Raw genomic sequence first — 20271 nt, 5'->3', positions numbered from 1 at the left:
TCAGATCTCTGCTGACCCATGAGATCTCAATGAAGAACTTTGAAGCTAAAGAAAAGTCAGAAGACAAGAAACAAAAATCATTTGTCATGAAAGCTGACTCAACCGAAGCTGACTCATCAGATGATGAGGAGATGGCCATGTTTACCAGGAAAATGAAGAAGCTGTTCAGAAAGAATGATAAAGAACAGCAAAAGGCCATTCAGACGAAGTGATAGGTACAAAGCTGAGTCCAGCGACAAATACAAAAAGGACAGCTCCAAGCCTGTCACGTGCTTTGAGTGCCACCAAACTAGGCACATTAAATCAAGATGTCCAAATCTGAAGAAAGAAAAGAAAGGTAGCAGAAAAGCTATGGTGGCCATATGGAGTGACAGTGATGAGTCAACCTCATCAGAAGCTGATGCAAATGAGATAGCAAATATATGCTTCATGGCCGATGACGTTGCTGACCAATGCCAATCTGAGCAATCTGACCTCTCAGATGATACTGACCAAGAGGACCACTCCAATGAGGTAACATCTCTTCTCTTACTCAGAAATGAAATGGTTAACGCCATGAGTGATTTATACACACTGACTAAAAAATGTAACAAGAAAATAAAGGCACTCAGCAGGCGATGTGATGAGATTGAAGAGGTCAAACTGAGTGACCTCCGATATCTTCTCCAAGACAACACCAGGCAAGATGAAAATCTAAAAGTCATGCATGGTTTTGTCTCGGAAGTCCAAACTGAGTCATAGAAGCTGAGAAAGGATATCACAACCATACAGAACCAGCTGAGTAAATCGGCTAAGAAAGGGTTCTATCCCAATGCTGAGTATCAAGGTACTGGTCAGCATAAACGGTTCACTTAGTGTGACTGTTGTGGGAAAAGAGGACACACCATAGATGTGTGTTGGTATACTCGGCGGAATGTCCAATGCGACTTCTGCGGAAAGAAAGGCCATACCACTAAGGTATGTTGGCATGCTCAGCACAATCGTGCTGACCAGAAACAAAATCACCCTAAAAGGGTAACCTATTGTGACTTCTGTGGTAAAGCTGGCCACACCATAAACATATGTCATCACAAATTAAAATATGATGTTTCACCTGTTCATGCTAACCAACGAGGACCCAAAAATAATTGGGTACCTAAAGATGAATAGTCCAAATTGCAGGTGAGCCTGAGGTGCGTGGAGAAGTCAAAGCTTTGGTATATTGACAGTGCATGCTCGAGGCATATGACCGATGATGAAACCCAATTCATCACACTTGAGCATAAACGAGGTGGAAGTGTAAGCTTCGGAGACAATAAGAAGGGTAAGATAATCGGTTCAGGTACTATCGGAGGTAACCCTACTATTGAGTCAGTCTCCTTAGTCAGGGGTCTCAAATATAACCTATTGAGCGTGGCTCAGCTGTGTGACAGTGGTAGAAAGGTTGTATTTGATGCCACTGAGTGTCATATACTCGAGAGAAAAACAAACAATTTGATTTTAACTGCCCCTCATGTTGACAATGTCTACATGTTGAGTTTAGAAAAGAATTTTTCAAAAAATATATGCTTAGTGTCAAAGGAGGACAACTCCTGGCTATGGCATATGAGACTTGTTCATGTAAGCATGGACCTCCTTGCCAAACTAGCAAGAAAACAATTAGTTGAGGGATTACCCAAACTTAGATTTGAGAAAGATCAATTATGTAATGCTTGTCAGCAAGGTAAACAAACTAAAGAGTCTTTTCAAAATAAAAATATTGTCTCAACCAAGCGTCAATTGGAATTACTACATTTGGACCTTTTCGGACCTGTCCAGCCACTCAGCTTGGACGGTAAGAAATTTTCCTTAGTCATTGTAGACGATTTCTCTCGGTATACTTGGATCATCTTGCTGAATAGCAAGGATGAAACATTTGAGATGTTTTCCACATTAGTCAAAAGGCTTGAAACTGACAAAGACCTAAAAGTAGCTCATATTAGAAGCGATAATGGCGGAGAATTCAAAAACCAACAATTTGACGAATTCTGTGAAGTCAGTGGCATTGACCATAATTTTTCTACTCCTAGGACTCCTCAACAAAATGGGGTTGTTGAAAGGAAGAACAGAACAATAGTTGAAATTGCTAGGACAATGTTGAGCGAAAATAGGCTTCCAAAGTATTTCTGGGGTGAAGCTGTCCACACAGCATGCTATATACTCAATAGGGCTTTAGTAAGACCTATACTCAAGAAAACCCCTTATGAACTTTGGAAAGGACGAAAGCCCAACATTGACTACTTTCGTGCCTTTGGGTGTAAATGTTTTATACTCAACACAAAAGAAAACCTTACTAAATTTGACGCTAAAGCTGACGAAGCGATCTTTCTAGGGTACTCAACTAACAGTAAAGCATATAGGGTGTATAAGAAAGGATCTCAGGTTGTAGAAGAGTCTATACATGTTGAGTTCAACGAAACTGACCCTGCAGGAAAGACAACTCAGTCCGTCGAAGATGACCCAGGCTCAGCTTCCGCTGACCAAAATGGAGCTGCTGAGTCGTCACCACAAAGGATGACCAAAGGTAAACACGAACCCGAAATTACCTTTGCTGACCAATCTACTCCTGCAGATATTGTAGAAACACCTTATCCTGACAACTCAACATTACCTAAAGAAATCAAAATTCCAAGAGGACATTCGGAGAAGTCCATTCTTGATGCTGCTGAAAACAAGCTGATGACGAGAGATCAGCTTAGAAAGTATCTCAGTAATGTTGCATTCGTCTCAGTACATGAGCCAAAGAACTTCTCAGAAGCTGAGCACGACGAACACTGGATCAATGCTATGCAAGAAGAGCTTGATCAATTCAAGAGAAATGAGGTATGGGATTTAGTACCAAAACCTAGGAATCAAAATACCATAGGAACTAAGTGGGTCTTTAGAAACAAACTAGATGAGCATGGCAATGTAGTTAGGAACAAAGCCCGACTTGTAGCCCAAGGCTATAGTCAGCAAGAGGGCATTGGCTATGGTGAGACCTTTGCTCCCGTTGCCAGGTTAGAGGCTATATGTATATTATGTGCATATGCTAGTTTCATGAACTTCAAACTATATCAAATGGATGTCAAAAGTGCTTTTCTTAATGGATTTATAAATGAAGAGGTATATGTTAGTCAGCCTCCAGGGTTTGAAGATCCAAAATTTCCAAACCACGTTTATAAACTCAAGAAGGCCCTATACGGCCTGAAACAAGCACCACGTGCTTGGTACGAGAGGTTGACCAGTTTCCTGCTGACCAGGAACTATGTCAGAGGCAGAGCTGACACAACCTTATTCATTAAGAAAAAGGGTAAAAATACCCTGCTGGCACAAATTTACGTAGATGATATAATCTTTGGTGCTGCTGATGAATCTATGTGCAAAAAATTTAGTAAACAGATGCAAACTGAGTTCGAAATGTCAATGATAGGGGAACTCAACTTCTTCCTTGGACTACAAATAAAGCAAGGGAAGAACGACATCTTCATCAGTCAGTCTAAGTATGCCAAAGAAATGTTAAAGAAATTCAATATGGAAGAATGTAAGCCCATATCTACCCCAATGGGTACTGACATTGTCATGTGTGCTGACGAAAAAGGTAAGTCAGTAGATAGTAAGTTATATCGAGGTATGATTGGCTCCCTACTTTATCTTACTGCTAGTAGGCCTGCCATTCAGTACTCAGTATGTTATTGCGCAAGATATCAAGCTGACCCCAGGGAATCTCACCTTATAGCTGTAAAAAGAATTTTTAGATATTTGCAGAGCTCAGTTAATGCAGGTTTATGGTATCCAAATACAAATGACTTCACACTCATTGGATACACTAATGCTGACTATGGATGAGATAAGCTAGAGCGTAAGAGTACTTCAAGAGGGTGTCACTTCCTTGGAAGCTGTCTAGTATCTTGGTTCAGCAAGAAGTAATCATCAGTGGCCCTGTCAACAACTGAAGCTGAGTACATTGCTGCTGGAAGCTGTGTGGCCCAGGTCCTATGGATTAAGCAACAGCTGGAGGATTATGGAATACAAACTGACACAATTGAAGTCAAATGCGACAATAAGAGTGCTATTGACTTGTCCAAAAATCCAATCCAACACAGCAGGATGAAGCATATCAGCATTCGACATCACTTCATTAGAGATCATGTACTCAAAGGGGAGATAAAGCTGACCTATGTACCAACAGATGAACATCTTGCGGATATCTTTTCGAAGCATCTGGCTCGTGAGCAATTCAACATACTAAGGGAAGCTATCGGTATGTCTAATCCTCTTCAATAAAATTCTATGTTTAAATTGAATGTTGAGTGATTACTATGCTGAGTGATATGTGCTAAATTAGTAACTATTGTTTGCTGAACTAAATATGAACTATATCACCCTATGCTGAGTAGACATACATATTGAGTGATTATCATAAACTGAGTTACTAAGCACACGAACATTCCTTCTACGAAAAACTGACTTCCTAGAATCTCAAACGATTAGGATTCTTGAAACTGAGTAAAACTCTCATGTACAATAAATGCTAGCACGCGCATTAATAGCCACCTAGGATCAACGTATCATATCAACTCGACATTTCTATAAATAGTGGGCGAATTCCCACTTGTCTCTCTTTACATCTGAAATTTCTAGCATTCAAAATCTCTCTCTCTCTTTTAAATCCCAAAATCCTCTCAAAGTCTCTCAACAAAAATCATGTCTGGCGATTCCCAGAATATCTCCGGTGCCGATTACGACCAAAATCGCTCTGATGAAAACCCTCTGTCACCTGCTCAGCAGGACTATGACGAGACTTCTACTGAGTCTTATGGACATGGTCAGCATGACCAAACTAAGGGTTCAACTCCAAGCAAGAACCCCCAAGCTGACCAGGCCACTCCGTCGAAGAAACAAAAGAAAAAGAAACAACCTAAGGAAAAGGTATTTCTTCAAGTTTACAACAGCGTATAGAATTATGAGGTACTCCGGTGCTGCTGGTTCTCTAAGGGATTCGTAGAGGCTGAGCAACCCTTCTGTGAGTGGATCTCTAAAAATGGCTGGTCTGAATACTTCTCTCTCCCCGGAAATACCTTCCCACAGCTAGTAAGGGAATTTTACTCAAACCTCAGGGTTAACAAGGACAATGTTGACCATCTGGTAACCAGTGTCAAAGGCAAGAAAATAACGATTACTCCGTCCTATCTTGCAACTTTGCTAAAGCTGCCAGCCAAAGGTAAAGAACTCAGGTCCACAAACGCTAAACTTGACTATCCGGTTGAGTTCTGTAAATCGAAGGACCACAAAGGAGAAATAGCTAGCACGTGTATGGGTCAGAATCAAAAAATGGCTCATTACATCCTGACCAACTTCATATTCCCTAAGGTCAACTCCTCCTGATCAGCCTCCAATTTCGAGCAAAACTTCATCTGGCACATGCTGACCTACAAACCACTCAACATGCCCGTATTTCTTGTCGGTGCATTCCAACGGAGCACAGGGAAACTCAGGATGGGCTCCCTCATCACGAAAATTCTCTAGGACCACCAGGTGAGCACTGTCGGGGAAATAGAAATATGGGGTACAGAAATAACAGCGGCCCTGCTGTTCGGATTAGCATACAATCAACCCCTCAAGTCTAAGTGTTGAGCGATTTCCGTAAGTGCACGGTATACGCTTGTAGTAATAAAAGATATCGAACCCACAGGGAACACTTTTTAACTAAAACTTTATTTAATTCGGTTTAGTCACGTGTTTAGGTTTAACAAAAGAATATCGTTTAATTGATTGAATTGGTTTTGGTAAATTAGGATTAGATAGAAGGATTATATTGATTTTAGAGAACAGTTCTGTCTTGGGATTTTGATTACAAGACAGATACTACCGTAATTGGAATAAATAGAAGGTATTAAACTTATTTTCATAAAGCAAAGAAAGCAACTTTAACTTTGTAAAGATTATAGACATGTAATAATATAGCGATTTATTCAATTAAATGGCTTTGAACCGTAGAAATCCCCCTGATGTTGAGGTGATTCCTACCTTAATCAAACTAGTATTTTATGTCTGATAAGCCGCGATCAGCGATCATGTCATCCATAAAAACTAAATCTGTCAAGTGTTCAACAAAGTTCTTATATGAATAAGATGGAATAGAATGTTTTAATAAAAACACCAGTTTATCATTTTGAAAATCATTTTATTAGAACAATATCAACATAACAATAGTAAGAATGTATTGAATAAATAAGTATATCATTAATGAAATGTGAATCTTCACAAGTTAACAGAGAAGTAGAAACTTGGATAGCATTGTAACGAAAACTTTGAGATCCGGGTTGTCAATCTTTCTCTCAAACTCCGTAGGTGCGTCAAACCTCATGCGCTTCAGCCATCAATTCTTCTCGCTGGATCTTTGAAATAGAGACTGCTAGGTCCACTACCAGAATGAAAACTAAACTAATACTGTTTTATAATTAATCTAATAACAATTCGTGTACGGCACGATTGTTTACAAAGAAATGAAATCTAACTTTCTGATTCTTTTCTGAATCAGAAACTCAACATAATAACTTTCTTCTCTAATTTCTCTAACTTTTTCCAACTTTGATTTCTGAAATGGATCACTTATTTATAGTTGTTGAAGGGTTGTAAATGATGGGTCATGTCCGCTGGTGAAGGGTTGCTTTTATCCGAACGAACAGACGCGTTTTTCCGATTTAAAACATGTGTTTTGTGTGCAGAATGGTTCGCTGTCGCGACTGAGATTCTGAAAATCTCAGTCACGACAGGGGGTATAGGGACGAGTGAAAACTTCGTTTTTCTCCCGAGTTAGCTTCCGTAAGTCGCGACTGAGATTATGAAAATCTCAGTCGCGACAGAGAGATATTTTCCCTGTCTCTCGACTGCTTTTCGTCCTCCTTGAGCGTTCTTCTGGCTGATATGCGTTCTCGGTACGTTTTTTAGGTTTTTCCTCCATTTTAGCTCCTTTTTCGCTCCGTTTTCGCTCCTATTTGGATTTAACCAAATAATTAAGTACCTTGCATCAAAGAAGTAAATAAAGACGTAAAAGTATTCCAAATGAACATAATTAGCACGATTTCAATGTAAATTTAACGTATTTATATATGATATTTTAGGTATATTTTGGGCTTAACAAACTCCCACACTTAAGCTTTTGCTAGTCCCGAGCAAAATTTCACTGAATTTATCTTTTAATCAATCTCTTTATAAATAGAACATATATCCATATATTCCTCTTTAAATTAGCTAAACCGAAAGATAAACTTTTCATGGTAAATTTATACGCAAAGTATCAAACTAGCTAGTGTAAAAGAGATATATCATTCGTATTGTATTTCAATTTTTATATTGAAGTATTCGGGACGGTGTAAGCACGCATGTTTTTGAATCTTTCGTCTCAAGGCATTTCTAAGCATAAAATTTCCTTTCCCAAACCTAAACTATTACAAATATGGATTTATTAAGGACTTAGGTTTAATATATTTGCTTAGTTACGCCCAAGATAAGGGTGGTCTCGATCGTAACTTTATACGCATTTTATTTGCTTTCGTGTTCGTTTAAGAGGTACCGACCATGCCATGGGTGGACGCAATCATTACTTAAAACTTTAAACACGTTTAATTTTGCTTTAATTTTGAACGTTCCTTTCATACCTCGACCGTGATAAGGGTGGTCGCAATCGTGGCCAAAAGTAAACGGTACTTAATGTTCTTCCCTTTCATACCTCGATTGTGATAAGGTTGGTCTCAATCGTGGCCAAAAGTTAAGAATATGACTACTTGATTAAATTAACACGAGTTATAAAAATGAAAATTATAAATTGGGAAAAGAAAAATAGCACATTCATCCTATATTGACTTGAAATTCAATATGTATTATGGCTAAAGTTTCCTTAAAAACTTCAATTGGTTTTTAATGTAAGACGAAAATCATACCGAGCTAAAAAGCTAAAGTTGTTAGTTTGATTTATGCCTATAAACCTAATTGAAAATTGAAAATAAGATTTATATTTATCATGAATTCATGATATAAAGTAGAGATTTGAAACTAAAGAAATTTTACTTATATACATTTACTCGAGACGTTTTTTGATAAAATCGTATCGGAGATTTGTAAAAATATAGCCCGTATAGAAATATTATTTCTAACAATAATGATAACCTTAAAATATGCGTATAGAAATATTATTTCTAACAATAATGATAACCTTAAAATATGCTTAACATTATTTTGAAAGTTAAATTGTTTGAAACATATGAAATCAAAAAATATATGTTTATGAAAAATAGCTATTAGTTTTGAAAAGTGTTGCACATTATACGAAAATGTTGCATTTCTTGTTTGAAAATGTTGCATATTATATTTTACTTAAACTTGAGTAACAACATGCATTTATACTTAAATAAATAGCATTCATTCTCATTCGCTGCATTCATTCGTACTTAAAAATAAAATGAATATGAAATATCTCCTCCCACACTTAATTTGGACCATGTCCTCATTGGTGCAAAAAGTGATAAAACACGAAAAATAGTACGAAATAAACCATACGAATTAGAATTTGAAGATAATAGAGTACCATAACAGTCAAACATAATAATAAAGAAAATTGTACCAAACATAATTTTAAATATTGTACCAAATTGAACAAGACATAATAATAATAATAACGGAAATGAGTTAAAGATAGAAAGGATAAAACCTATCAAGGTGAAGGTGGTGGAGAAGGCGTAGTCTCAACTCCTTGGCGTCGGAAGAAAGAGAGCAACCGGCGACGAGTAGATTTGTGCTCACGACTCAATGTAGTGATCCTTGAACGCATTTCGGCATTGTTGGCAACGACTTCATCTAACCGTAAATTCATGTGACGGTTATGCTCGTTCATTTGTGTCAAAACACGTTGCCATCCAACTTGTTCTTCTTCATTTGGTTCCACATTAGCTTGCTTGGTGGCATTAACATCAACATTCTCCTCCTCCTCTTCCTCTTCCTCTTCATCAAATTCCTCTTCATCAAATTCCTCTTCATCTTCCTCATCATCATCTTGGGCACCTAAACCTTGAGAACCCGAGGCTTCACTACTCATGGTAGCAAAAACACGTCTTGTACGAGCTTCATAAGAGATAAAGGCGGGTGGTCCCATTTTCTTCAATAAATTGGCCCTTTGAAGTGCCGTGAGATCCAAGAAAGGTAAACCAACATGGGGCATATTTTGATAATCTACTAATTCACCCCGAGCACCCAAAACAATGCCGGTAATTAAATTACCCATAGGCACTTGCTTATTGCGGGACTTGGAAGCTCGAACTGAATTAGTAAATATCATCTCAATACTATCAATGGTCAAACTCTTAAAAATACTATCCAACACAAACAAATCACGAACTTGCACCTTTGAACTTTCAACCCGACCAAATAAGGAAAATGATAAAAACTTGTGAAAGAAGAAAATACAATCATCCTTAAGTAGCTTACTAGATGTATTCTTTGGATTAAAAACATCTAAACCGGTTAAAGATTTCCAAACCGTGTTTGAATTAAAAGGCTTTGGTTTGGAATAAAAATTCCGAGTAGGAAAACCAAACCAACGGTTCATGGCCGCATACCCAACATCATAACGAACTCCATCATTCCGAAAAGAGATAACTCCGTGTCGGTGTCAAGAAAAAGCATGTCGACGAACTCTATTTGGCTAGTAGAAAATCGGCGATATTTGCGTCCTTCGGCTTCCGTCGTAATATCGAATGGTGCTCCATATTGAACCCGTAATCTATTGACTTCGATGGCTTTAGTTTTGTTAGCAACGGTCTTTTGTCTAGGCATTTTGTTTGTGAAATTTGGTGAATGAGATGAAGAAAATATGAAAGGATGAAAGGAAAAGTAAAAGATAATGGTGGTGATTTAGGGAAGAAGAAGATGAATAGGGTAAAGATTTATGGGGAAGATGAGTGAATCTTGGTATTGGGAAGAGAAAAGATGATTGATTGGTGTAAAAAGAGGTGATTTAAATAGGTGTAAGTAATAGGTATTGATTAGGATAGGTGGATGGGTAATTAATTTAGAGTAGGAATAGGAAAAGAAGTAAAATTTCGCCCAAATCCCGTGAATGGAAGTCGTAAGTCGCGACTGAGATTTTCAAAATCTCAGTCGCGACAGCAAGTATGTAGAGGGGTCGAAATTTCACTGAAAGTTGTCCTCTTGCTGTCTCAACTGAGAATTCGAAAACTCAACTGAGATTTTGGAAATTCTGGGTAAAATTGGGACTGTTTTTGATGATTTTAGCACTTCTAACCAATTCCTCTTAGAATTAAGTGACATTAACTTGAATATTAATCCCTGAAACTGAGATAAACAAAACTGAAACATTAAATTAAAGGAAAACCAAAGGTTGTTCCTTAAAGAAAAGAAATTAAGGAAAGAATTAATGCATTTTTATTAATCATAATCACCTATTAATTACTTATCAAACATATGTACACAAAAACAGAAATAAATCTATATACATGAACATCAAACATATGTACAGAATTACAATCAAACATTATAAATTTAAACAGTATCCCTATGAATTAGAATATGTTTTATGCTGCCCTTTCTAATTGTTATTGAACAAAAACTTCTCTTTATGTGAGAGAAAGAAACTGTGGACCGACACGAAAAACTCGTTTTACGATTCCCTCACTTTTCGAGAATTCGTAATCAAGTATGGGAAAAGTCTCTTTATTAGTCCAAGGAATAGAAACTGATCCTTTGGTTCCTAGGATTATTCCACATATAATATTCCCAAACCCTATTGTCCGATTCTTCGAACGGGAAGCGGCAACTAATCCCTCCATCAAAATCTTTGAGGAATTAACTATGTTGCCTTGGAAAATATCACCTAGCACATATAAATCAGTATTCTGGACAATACTGCTTCTGACTCGACCAAATAAACTATGATAGAGAAATTTGTGCAAAAACAGAATGCAGTTAGAATTTATTAATTTGTTGTAGGCAAGACGTGGATTGAATCTCCAAAATCCTGTCAACATTCTCCAAATATCAGTATAAGTCATATCTCTACCAGGATGATGTGGAGTGGTGTCCCGTGGCGGAAAACAAAACCAATTATGAAGTTCAGGATATCTAAAAGTGAATATCTTACCCTCACAATGAAAACTAAGATGAACAGGCCTCTTATTGACGAAACGAACAGTAGACAGAAACTCTAATACCCAGTTTCCAATAATAGGAAACTTTACTGATGCAAACTTGGTCCATCCCAAATTTGTCAGATAGTGATTCATGTCATCGCTTATCCCGAGTTCTTCATTCAGGAACTCATCCAGATACATCATGCCACAAAATTGTGCATATCTAAACTATAAATAACGTTTCCCCTCATCATGATTGTAGATTGGAAACCATGCTCCATAGCGAGAAGAGATATCAACTCTCTTGCTTCGAGCAGAAGTGTTCTTCCTAACATTTTCTAGAGATTTGGTCATGTTTGTGAGATAAGATGGTGTCTGTAGGATTTAAGAATTGATGAAAGAAATTCAGAATTCTGAAAGAGATTAAATAAAATGAAAGAATTCAGAACCTACAGGAATATAAAAGATATATAAGTGAAAGGTTGTGTTTGTTAAAAATAAAAGATATCCAAGTGATACCTCTTGGATTTAACTGACTGAAATTTTAAAGAAAGAAGAATGTAATCCCTTACAGTTATTTCAGATGCAAAAAAGACAGAAAATATCAACTGAGATTTTCGGAATCTCAACTGAGATTTCCAAATCCTGAAACATGGAGAATCTCAACTGAGATTTCTAGATATATATTTTTCTCAAAAACACTTAACACTTTATGAAAATAGATTTCAAAACATGACTAAATTTGATTTTTATTTTACAAAACTTATTTGTACAAAAAAACCAGAAATAAAAATTAAAAAATGAAAAATAAAAATAAAAATAAATTAAACTAAAAATAAAAATAAAAATTATGAACGAAAGATAAGAAAAACTAAAAATTAAAAATATGAAAACGAAATAAATTAATGTTCATAGAACAAAAGATATCTTATTGAAAATTATGCGTGTCATGGTCGAGAAATTGGAATATCAATCGCGACACATCTTGCCCATTGGCAAGGAATGCTTTGCATTGGTCCTCCCTAGTTTTATAGAGAATTGTAAAATCTCAGTTGAGAATTAAAAATTCTCAGTAAGTTCAGAAATTTATAAAACTTCAAATAAAGATCACTGTAGAGATTTGTTTAAAAAATCTCTATACAATCAGAAACTTAAATTATGTGTGATTTTAATTCAATTGAGATTTCTTGAAATCTAAAAACACTTTCCTCATAAATTATAAAAATTGAAGATACAAAGCATATTTTCAATATCTTTCAATGAATTTTTTTTTATTTCTAATCTAATCATTATTGCTAAACTAAAGATGAATATATAACTTTAATTAAAAATGAAAATGTAAAGATTAAAATACAAAAATTAAAAACAACTAAAAAAAATATGATAAACCTTAAGAATTCGCAAGGAGAATCAAAATTATGGACAAAATTAATTACCTGGACCGATTTAAAATAATGGTCATGTCCATTCTAACTTACCTGGAATAAGAATTTTTTTTTATGTTTTCTACGTTTTCTCAATTTAAGGATCTACTGATTTCGGTTGAATGTCCGAACTTCTGGTTCTGGCCTCGAACAAAAACTACGCACATTAACTGAAACTGTTGAAACTATGGTAAAAATCAACAATTCCTTCCTGGGGGATAAGATAATTTCAAGGACTGTATTCCCCATTCCTACTTCCTAATATATCTGTCTGATAAAAGTTGATCGGCTATTTCTTGGAGAGATAAATGTAGGTGTTTAAGGAAATTATATGATAAAAGAAGAAATTATGTGGGTGTAATGTAGGAATTGAATAATTTTTGTACAAAGAGAAATGATGTTTTAGTGAAAGGTTAGTGTATAGAAAAGAGGTAAATGTGTTTGGGAAGAGGTAAATTTTCTGGAAGAATCATCTGTCACGTCTGACATCCTGTTTCATAAAATTTTCTTTTCCTTCTGATGTATCTGTACTGGATTTCTTTTCTGTAGACTCCTTCTGAAAATTTATATTGATGATCAAATCTCCAGTCTATCTTTGAAAAAAACTTGAATTTTTTTTATCTGCAAACATCTAAATGCAAACGTTAAATAACAACGAGGATTTAGTCCTAGTGACCATCCTCAATAAAAAAAAAACTAGAAAATAAATAACTAAATATATTGTAAACCAAGGTTCGGAATAAAACACGAAAAATATAAAGTTTTGTTAAAAAATTTGGCGTTCCCCGGCAACGGCGCCAAAAACTTGTTGAGCGATTTCCGCAAGTGCACGGTATACGCTTGTAGTAATAAAAGATATCGAACCCACAGGGAACGCTTTTTAACTAAAACTTTATTTAATTCGGTTTAGTCACGTGTTTAGGTTTAACAAAAGAATATCGTTTAATTGATTGAATTGGTTTTGGTAAATTAGGATTAGATAGAAGGATTATATTGAGTTTAGAGAACAGTTCTGTCTTGGGATTTTGATTACAAGACAGATACTACCGTAATTGGAATAAATAGAAGGTATAAAACTTATTTTCATAAAGCAAAGAAAGCAACTTTAACTTTGTAAAGATTATAGACATGTAATAATATAGCGATTTATTCAATTAAATGGCTTTGAACCGTAGAAATCCCCCTGATGTTGAGGTGATTCCTACCTTAATCAAACTAGTATTTTATGTCTGATAAGCCGTGATCAGCGATCATGTCATCCATAAAAACTAAATCTGTCAAGTGTTCAACAAAGTTCTTATATGAATAAGATGGAATAGAACGTTTTAATAAAAACACCAGTTTATCATTTTGAAAATCATTTTGTCAGAACAATATCAAAATAACAACAGTAAGAATGTATTGAATAAATAAGTATATCATTAATGAAATGTGAATCTTCACAAGTTAACAGAGAAGTAGAAACTTGGATAGCATTGTAACGAAAACTTTGAGATCCGGGTTGTCAATCTTTCTCTCAAACTCCGTAGGTGCGTCAAACCTCATGCGCTTCAGCCGTCAATTCTTCTCGCTGGATCTTCGGAATAGAGATTGCTAGGTCCACTACCAGAATGAAAACTAAACTAATACTGTTTTTATAATTAATCTAATAACAATTCGTGTACGACACGATTGTTTACACAGAAATGAAATCTAACTTTCTGATTCTTTTCTGAATCAGAAACTCAACATAATAACTTTCTTCTCTAATTTCTCTAACTTTTTTCCAACTTTGATTTCTGAAATGGATCACTTATTTATAGTTGTTGAAGGGTTGTAAATGATGGGTCGTGTCCGCTGGTGAAGGGTTGCTTTTATCCGAACGAACAGACGCGTTTTTCCGATTTAAAACATGTGTTTTGTGTGCAGAATGGTTCGCTGTCGCGACTGAGATTCTGAAAATCTCAGTCGCGACAGGGGATATAGGGATGAGTGAAAACTTCGTTTTTCTCCCGAGCTGGCTTCCGTAAGTCGCGACTAAGATTATGAAAATCTCAGTCGCGATAGAGAGATATTTTCCCTGTCTCTCGACTGCTTTTCGTCCTCCTTGAGCGTTCTTCTGGCTGATATGCGTTCTCGGTACGTTTTTTAGGTTTTTCCTCCATTTTAGCTCCTTTTTCGCTCCGTTTTCGCTCCTATTTGGATTTAACCAAATAATTAAGTACCTTGCATCAAAGAAGTAAATAAAGACGTAAAAGTATTCCAAATGAACATAATTAGCACGATTTCAATGTAAATTTAACGTATTTATATATGATATTTTAGGTATATTTTGGGCTTAACACTAAGAAAGGAAAGGGGGTTATTGAAGAAAATGAGGAAGAAGTTAATGCTGAGGAAGGAGCACAAGCTATGCCGACCAAGAAAGGAAAGAAAGTGGTGGTAAGCAAGGAACCTGCTGATCGCACAAGAGAGGATAAGAAGAGGAAAGCTGACCAAACCTCTCCCAAAGATATTAATTTAGCTCCAAAGAAGATTCGGTTTGTATCCAGTGCGAAGAAAGCTGATGCTGAGCAAGGTCAGGAGGAACCTAAGTCAGCAGAAAAATAGAAAAGGCCAGTTGTGCCTGAAGAAGAAAGTGAGGAAACACCTGAGCAACCTTTGAAAAAGAAGAAGAAGATTTCAGGGTTAATGCCAATTGATGCACCTCCTCTTGACTTTTTAATCTCTGAAGACTCACACTTTGTGAGAAGTCAAGAAATTGATCTTGAGAAAACACCTACTGATCAAGAAGAAGAACTGGGTAATATTGGAGGTCAGTTTGATGTTGAAAGGACAGATGATGTTGAGCCATGTGAGGAAGTTAATGCTTAGCAAAATCAAACAGTTGATGCTGAGCACACTGTGAATCTAACTATGCCAAGTAAGACAGTTGATGCTGAGTCCACAGCAAAAGACAAAGCTGTGAGAGATCTCAATGCTGACCTTGGGCTGAACTCCTCTTCTGAGTCCCTTGACTCTATTGCTGCTGATCCCTCTCCTCCAACTCATAAGAATATCAACGGCAAACGACTCAAACAAAAGGCTCAAAAATCTCCAGTCATTGACATTCTGGATGATTCTCCACTAAGAGGTCCGATTACTGCCCTCACAAAACTCCAGTTTCAATTCTTCACTGAACCAACTCCGGATCAACCTACGGAAAAGCAAGCCTCTATTTCTCAAGCTGAGGAACAAACCGACCCCAAAGCTCCTCAAGGTCATGTTTCTGCCGAGAAAGTGCTCGAAGTTCCTGCTACTCAAGACAAAGAGTTAGCACAGGAAAATCCTGCTCACACTAGTGGAAAAAAGGCCATTTGCATCGGCCGTTTAGGGCCTTTTGCATCGGCCATAGCGCGATGCAAAAGCCCTCGACGCAAATGCAATTGCATCGGCTGCTGGCCGATGAAAATGAGGTGATCATTTGCGTCGACCCCTTAAAGACACCGATGCAAATGGGCACCTCTATTGCATCGGCCCTTTGTAAAGGGCCGATGCAAATGATGTGCAAGCACGTGAAATGGTACAATCATTTGCATCGGCCCCTTTTAACGGCCGATGCAAATGATTCTTTATTTGCATCGGTCCTTACAGGGGCCGATGCAAATGATCATATTATTTGCATCGGCCATATTTAAGGGGCCGACGCAAATGATGCATTTTTTATTAAAAAAAAATAAAATAAAAATATTTGGATTGAATGGAGCTCTATATTACACATTAGTGCAGTCAACAAAAATTGAAATCAAGCCTAGATGCAAGAACATAGCAGACATGCACAGGATGATGCTCCCAAGCAGCTCCAAACGGAAACCTAACCACTCATTTGATCCATTCTTGTGAAAATCCATACGTAAGTTGCCATTAACTCTGTTAACATTCTCCTGAGAGAACATTTGCTGCTTTCTGAAAGACCGAATTGTCATCAAGATATCCGAAAGTCCCCCTTATGTTAGCAGCATGTCCATCAACCATCTCTTCTCTTGATAGCCCAAAATCAGCTACCTAATTGAAGATTATCACAATAAGGATAAGCATTTTTTGGTTTATCAGCAAGAATTTGACATTTTACAAGACATACCCTGACTTTCATAGACTGATCTAACAAAATGTTAGATGATTTGATATCCCTATGAATAACAGGAGGAACTTCCTGAACCAAAAAGCATTAGCAAATTCAGTGAATCGATCGGTAGTAGGTAATAGAAGTGCGCAGAAACACATTTTGCAATTGTGTATCTAAAACGAAATTATACCCCATCATGAAGATACTCCAAACCCCTTGCTACATCTAATGCAATATGAACTCTTAAATCCCAGCTTACTGGATTTTTTCATTACCTGCAAGAACCAGAAAAATAATGTCACTTTTCAACAACCAAAACACAAGGGGGCCAAATGCGTCACCGACACCCTTCTAAAAAAAAGTTAGATATGTTTATTCTGAGTTTGAATTTTCAAACCGTGGTCTAAACGCATACATCAATGACAATCTCAACATATAAATTGAAGCTAAAAAAACTCCATAAAATGAGACAGTGCGTGAATGAACATAACAAAAGTTTCATATTCGTTGCGACCTCTAACTCTACAAAAATAAGGTTCTTTGATTACTGAATAAAATAAAATTGTTATGATACAGAAAGTTGAATGCTCACTTACTGTACAAATGAGAAGCTAAACTGCCTTTACTCATATAGACATATATAAGCATGTGCTGCCCTTTTTCTGCACAATATCCAACCAAATTCACCAGGTTCCTATGATGCAACCTTCCCAATAGCATGACCTGAAAACGATCAAAAATTAAAAACCACAGACATGATCAGAAACGGTGCAAAACTCAGTCAAGGCCTGGACATTTAATAAAAGCCAATGATTCAGACACCAGATTTAATGTGAACTGATACAATGTCATAATCCAGAACATTATATTACTTTCAAGTGCCATCTCGCCTTAATAGGAATGACCATCAATAAAAGTCATGTAATAAAATACCAGAACTTAGAAGTAACAAGAAAAAACAAGAAAACGAAGAGAACCTGAACTTCTGCAATCGCATGAAGTGCTATAGTGGTCTTCCCACTACTTTCTGGATAACCAAATTAAAATAAAAAGTTCAATCATGCTCTCACAACACTACAAAATAGATTTTCGTTTTAATATGTGGACCAATTTAATTTAATTGAATGCTTAAAATTAATAAAATAAAATAGGAAAAACCTTTGTAATCTGCAGCCCAAGTATGATAAACCAGACACCAAACAGAAGCCCAACTCCCTTCCAGTAAACATTTTCAATTACTGATATCTGCGTTGCATACAACAATTTCAATCACTTTCAATCAATTTCAATTAATTTTCTGATTTTATGTCTTACCTTTGAATTATTTCTTAGTGTTTCTGGGGAAGATTTCGAAACCACCACTTCAAATTTGGATTCCAAGCATCTAGCAGCATCCTCCTGAGATATTGGAAACAAAAAATTTAGGTTCTAATCATAGAAGTTAGCTGATTTTTCGATTCTAATCAAACACTTATACAAAAAGATAATCAAACAGACACTAAAAAGTAAAGAAATTCAAGATTAAAAGACAAGTTTGAGACCATTTTTTTTTGTTACAGTTTCTTTGTTCCAAGTTTTAATAGCTCTCAAGAAAGCCTTTGTTGACATAACTGCATACACAAACAATTGAGTTAAATCAGTAACTACACTACTAATTATTAGAAAATTAAGGAAGAAATGAATTAAGGTCATACAAATGAAGATGATAATTAGCAAGACTGTAATCATAAATACATTAAATTAGGATAGGATAGGATCCATAACATAACTTAAAGATAAGAGCATTCCCATTTTAAAGATAAATTCCACTTGACCTGGAATTTGGATTGGCAACTACTCTTTATGATGATGTTTTCATCATTGCCCATAACAAGGAACTAATTCATGTTCATCACACTAGTCTCTATTCTGATCCTGAGCTCTTAAGAAAAACTTTAACACATCCAATTTTTATCAACAAAGCCTCAGCTAGGCTCCTAAAATGAAAAACCCCAACCAACACCTATGTTGTTATTACTCACTTATTAATGCTCTAAAACAGGAACTCCTTGCCATTAATCCAGTCAATTTAAACATAACATAACATAATGTTAAACTAATTTAATATTCAACTAAACCAAGAGAAGATACCACCTGACACAAATTAAGCTCATTATCAGCTGCTAAACAATACTAATAAATCTAGTCTTCCAAAATCATAGTCAAATCCCACCAATTCAACTTACAAAAATTCAGTGTACAATGAAAAAGCCATAGATGTATAGTAGGTTCGTGGAATACAAAATTCACATTTCATAAGAACTGCTCATTTCAAAGGAGGAATTCAAATTTGGTTTTGATCCATAATGCATACCTTCGAGACAACATGAAATGTATCCAGTAACAGCTCTAGAACCTCTCTAGCAGCAGCCGCTTCCAATCTCTGCTGCAATCCATTCCTCAAAGCTACAAGCGACGAATCCACGCTTCCTCGAAATCCCTCAATCTTCTCCCGGAGCTCCAGTAACAGGGCTCGCATGCGCACCACGGCAACGTCGACATCGACAAGCTTGGTACTGAGATTGACGAAATCAGCATAGTCACGATTGAAGAATGTCGAAGGGGACAAAGGTACACAGCTCAGAGATGTAGGATTCAGAGTCGAAAGTTGGGGAAAGTAAGAGGTTAGGTTTGAACCAAAGAGGGTGGGAGTCGAGAGGGTCGGAGAAGAAATCCGTGGCGGATCTCGGCGGTGGAGTTGGAACGGAATCCACCATTTGGAGTGTTGGATTAGATTTGTTAGTTAAGTACAGATCCCGCCATGGAAGGGAGCTGAGTTTCCATCTTGTGAAAAGGAGAGGAGGGAGATAGGAGGCGGCTGCAAATAAGTACATTAACCCTAAAATCCAAATTTTATACTAACACTATTTGCATCGCCTTTTATAAACGGCCGATGCAAATAAATCGTTACTTCTTAAGGGGCCGATGCAAATAGTTCAATTACTATTTGCATCGGTCCTTTGAAAAGGACCGATAAAAATAATACGTTTATTTGCATCGGTCCTTAATAAGGGCCGATGCAAATGAACCTTTTGCATCGGCCCTAAATAAAAGGCCGATGCAAATGAACCTTTTGCATCGGCCCCAAATAAAAGGCCGATGCAAATGAACCTTTTGCATCGCGTTTTGTAAGGGCCGATGCAAATGCGTCGATGCAAATGGTCATTTTTCCACTAGTGTCAAGTCAGCACTGACCTACCTCAACCTTCTGAAACTAATCAGCTTCAGGCTGACTCTGAACAAGTCAATATCTCTGCCGATCCACCTCTTCCACATCCTTCAATGTAGAATGCAAATCAGTCAGTTCCTGCTGCTGACCTGAACAAAAGACCAGCTGCTGACCACGCTGGCACATCTAACTCTGGACTACATTAACCACCTCCTCCATTCGGTACCATTCCAATTCCGGCCTCTGAACCACAAACTGATGAATCCTATGCTTTCTTGCATGCCACTGAGTCTGGACGAAGAATCATCGACTCAGCTCAGGCCCTACTTTAGGATATTAATCAGCCTCATGCCGATGCTGCTGGGTCTGCCCATGTTGAGCCAACACAACTTTCCTCTGTCACTCAACTTT

The 20271-nt window shown here is 36.8% G+C and overlaps 1 protein-coding gene across 1 annotated transcript; it reads right to left on the bottom strand.

Annotated features, from left to right (window-relative positions):
- Window positions 1-16263: 16263 nt before the first annotated feature.
- LOC136206547 (calcium/calmodulin-regulated receptor-like kinase 1) lies at window positions 16264-19524 on the bottom strand. The gene is given in 8 exon segments (XM_065997638.1): window positions 16264-16591; window positions 16668-16739; window positions 16843-16927; window positions 17245-17375; window positions 17811-17897; window positions 17967-18050; window positions 18194-18262; window positions 19006-19524. Coding segments are annotated over 7 exon segments (594 nt in total). The 5' UTR covers window positions 18197-18262; window positions 19006-19524; the 3' UTR covers window positions 16264-16459.
- Between the last annotated feature and the right edge of the window lie 747 nt (window positions 19525-20271).

The sequence above is a fragment of the Euphorbia lathyris genome, chromosome 9 (genome assembly GCF_963576675.1).
Source record: "Euphorbia lathyris chromosome 9, ddEupLath1.1, whole genome shotgun sequence".
Lineage (NCBI taxonomy): Eukaryota > Viridiplantae > Streptophyta > Magnoliopsida > Malpighiales > Euphorbiaceae > Euphorbia > Euphorbia lathyris.
The sequence above is the reverse complement of the archived record's forward strand: the minus strand, read 5'-3'. Positions and strand labels throughout refer to the sequence as shown.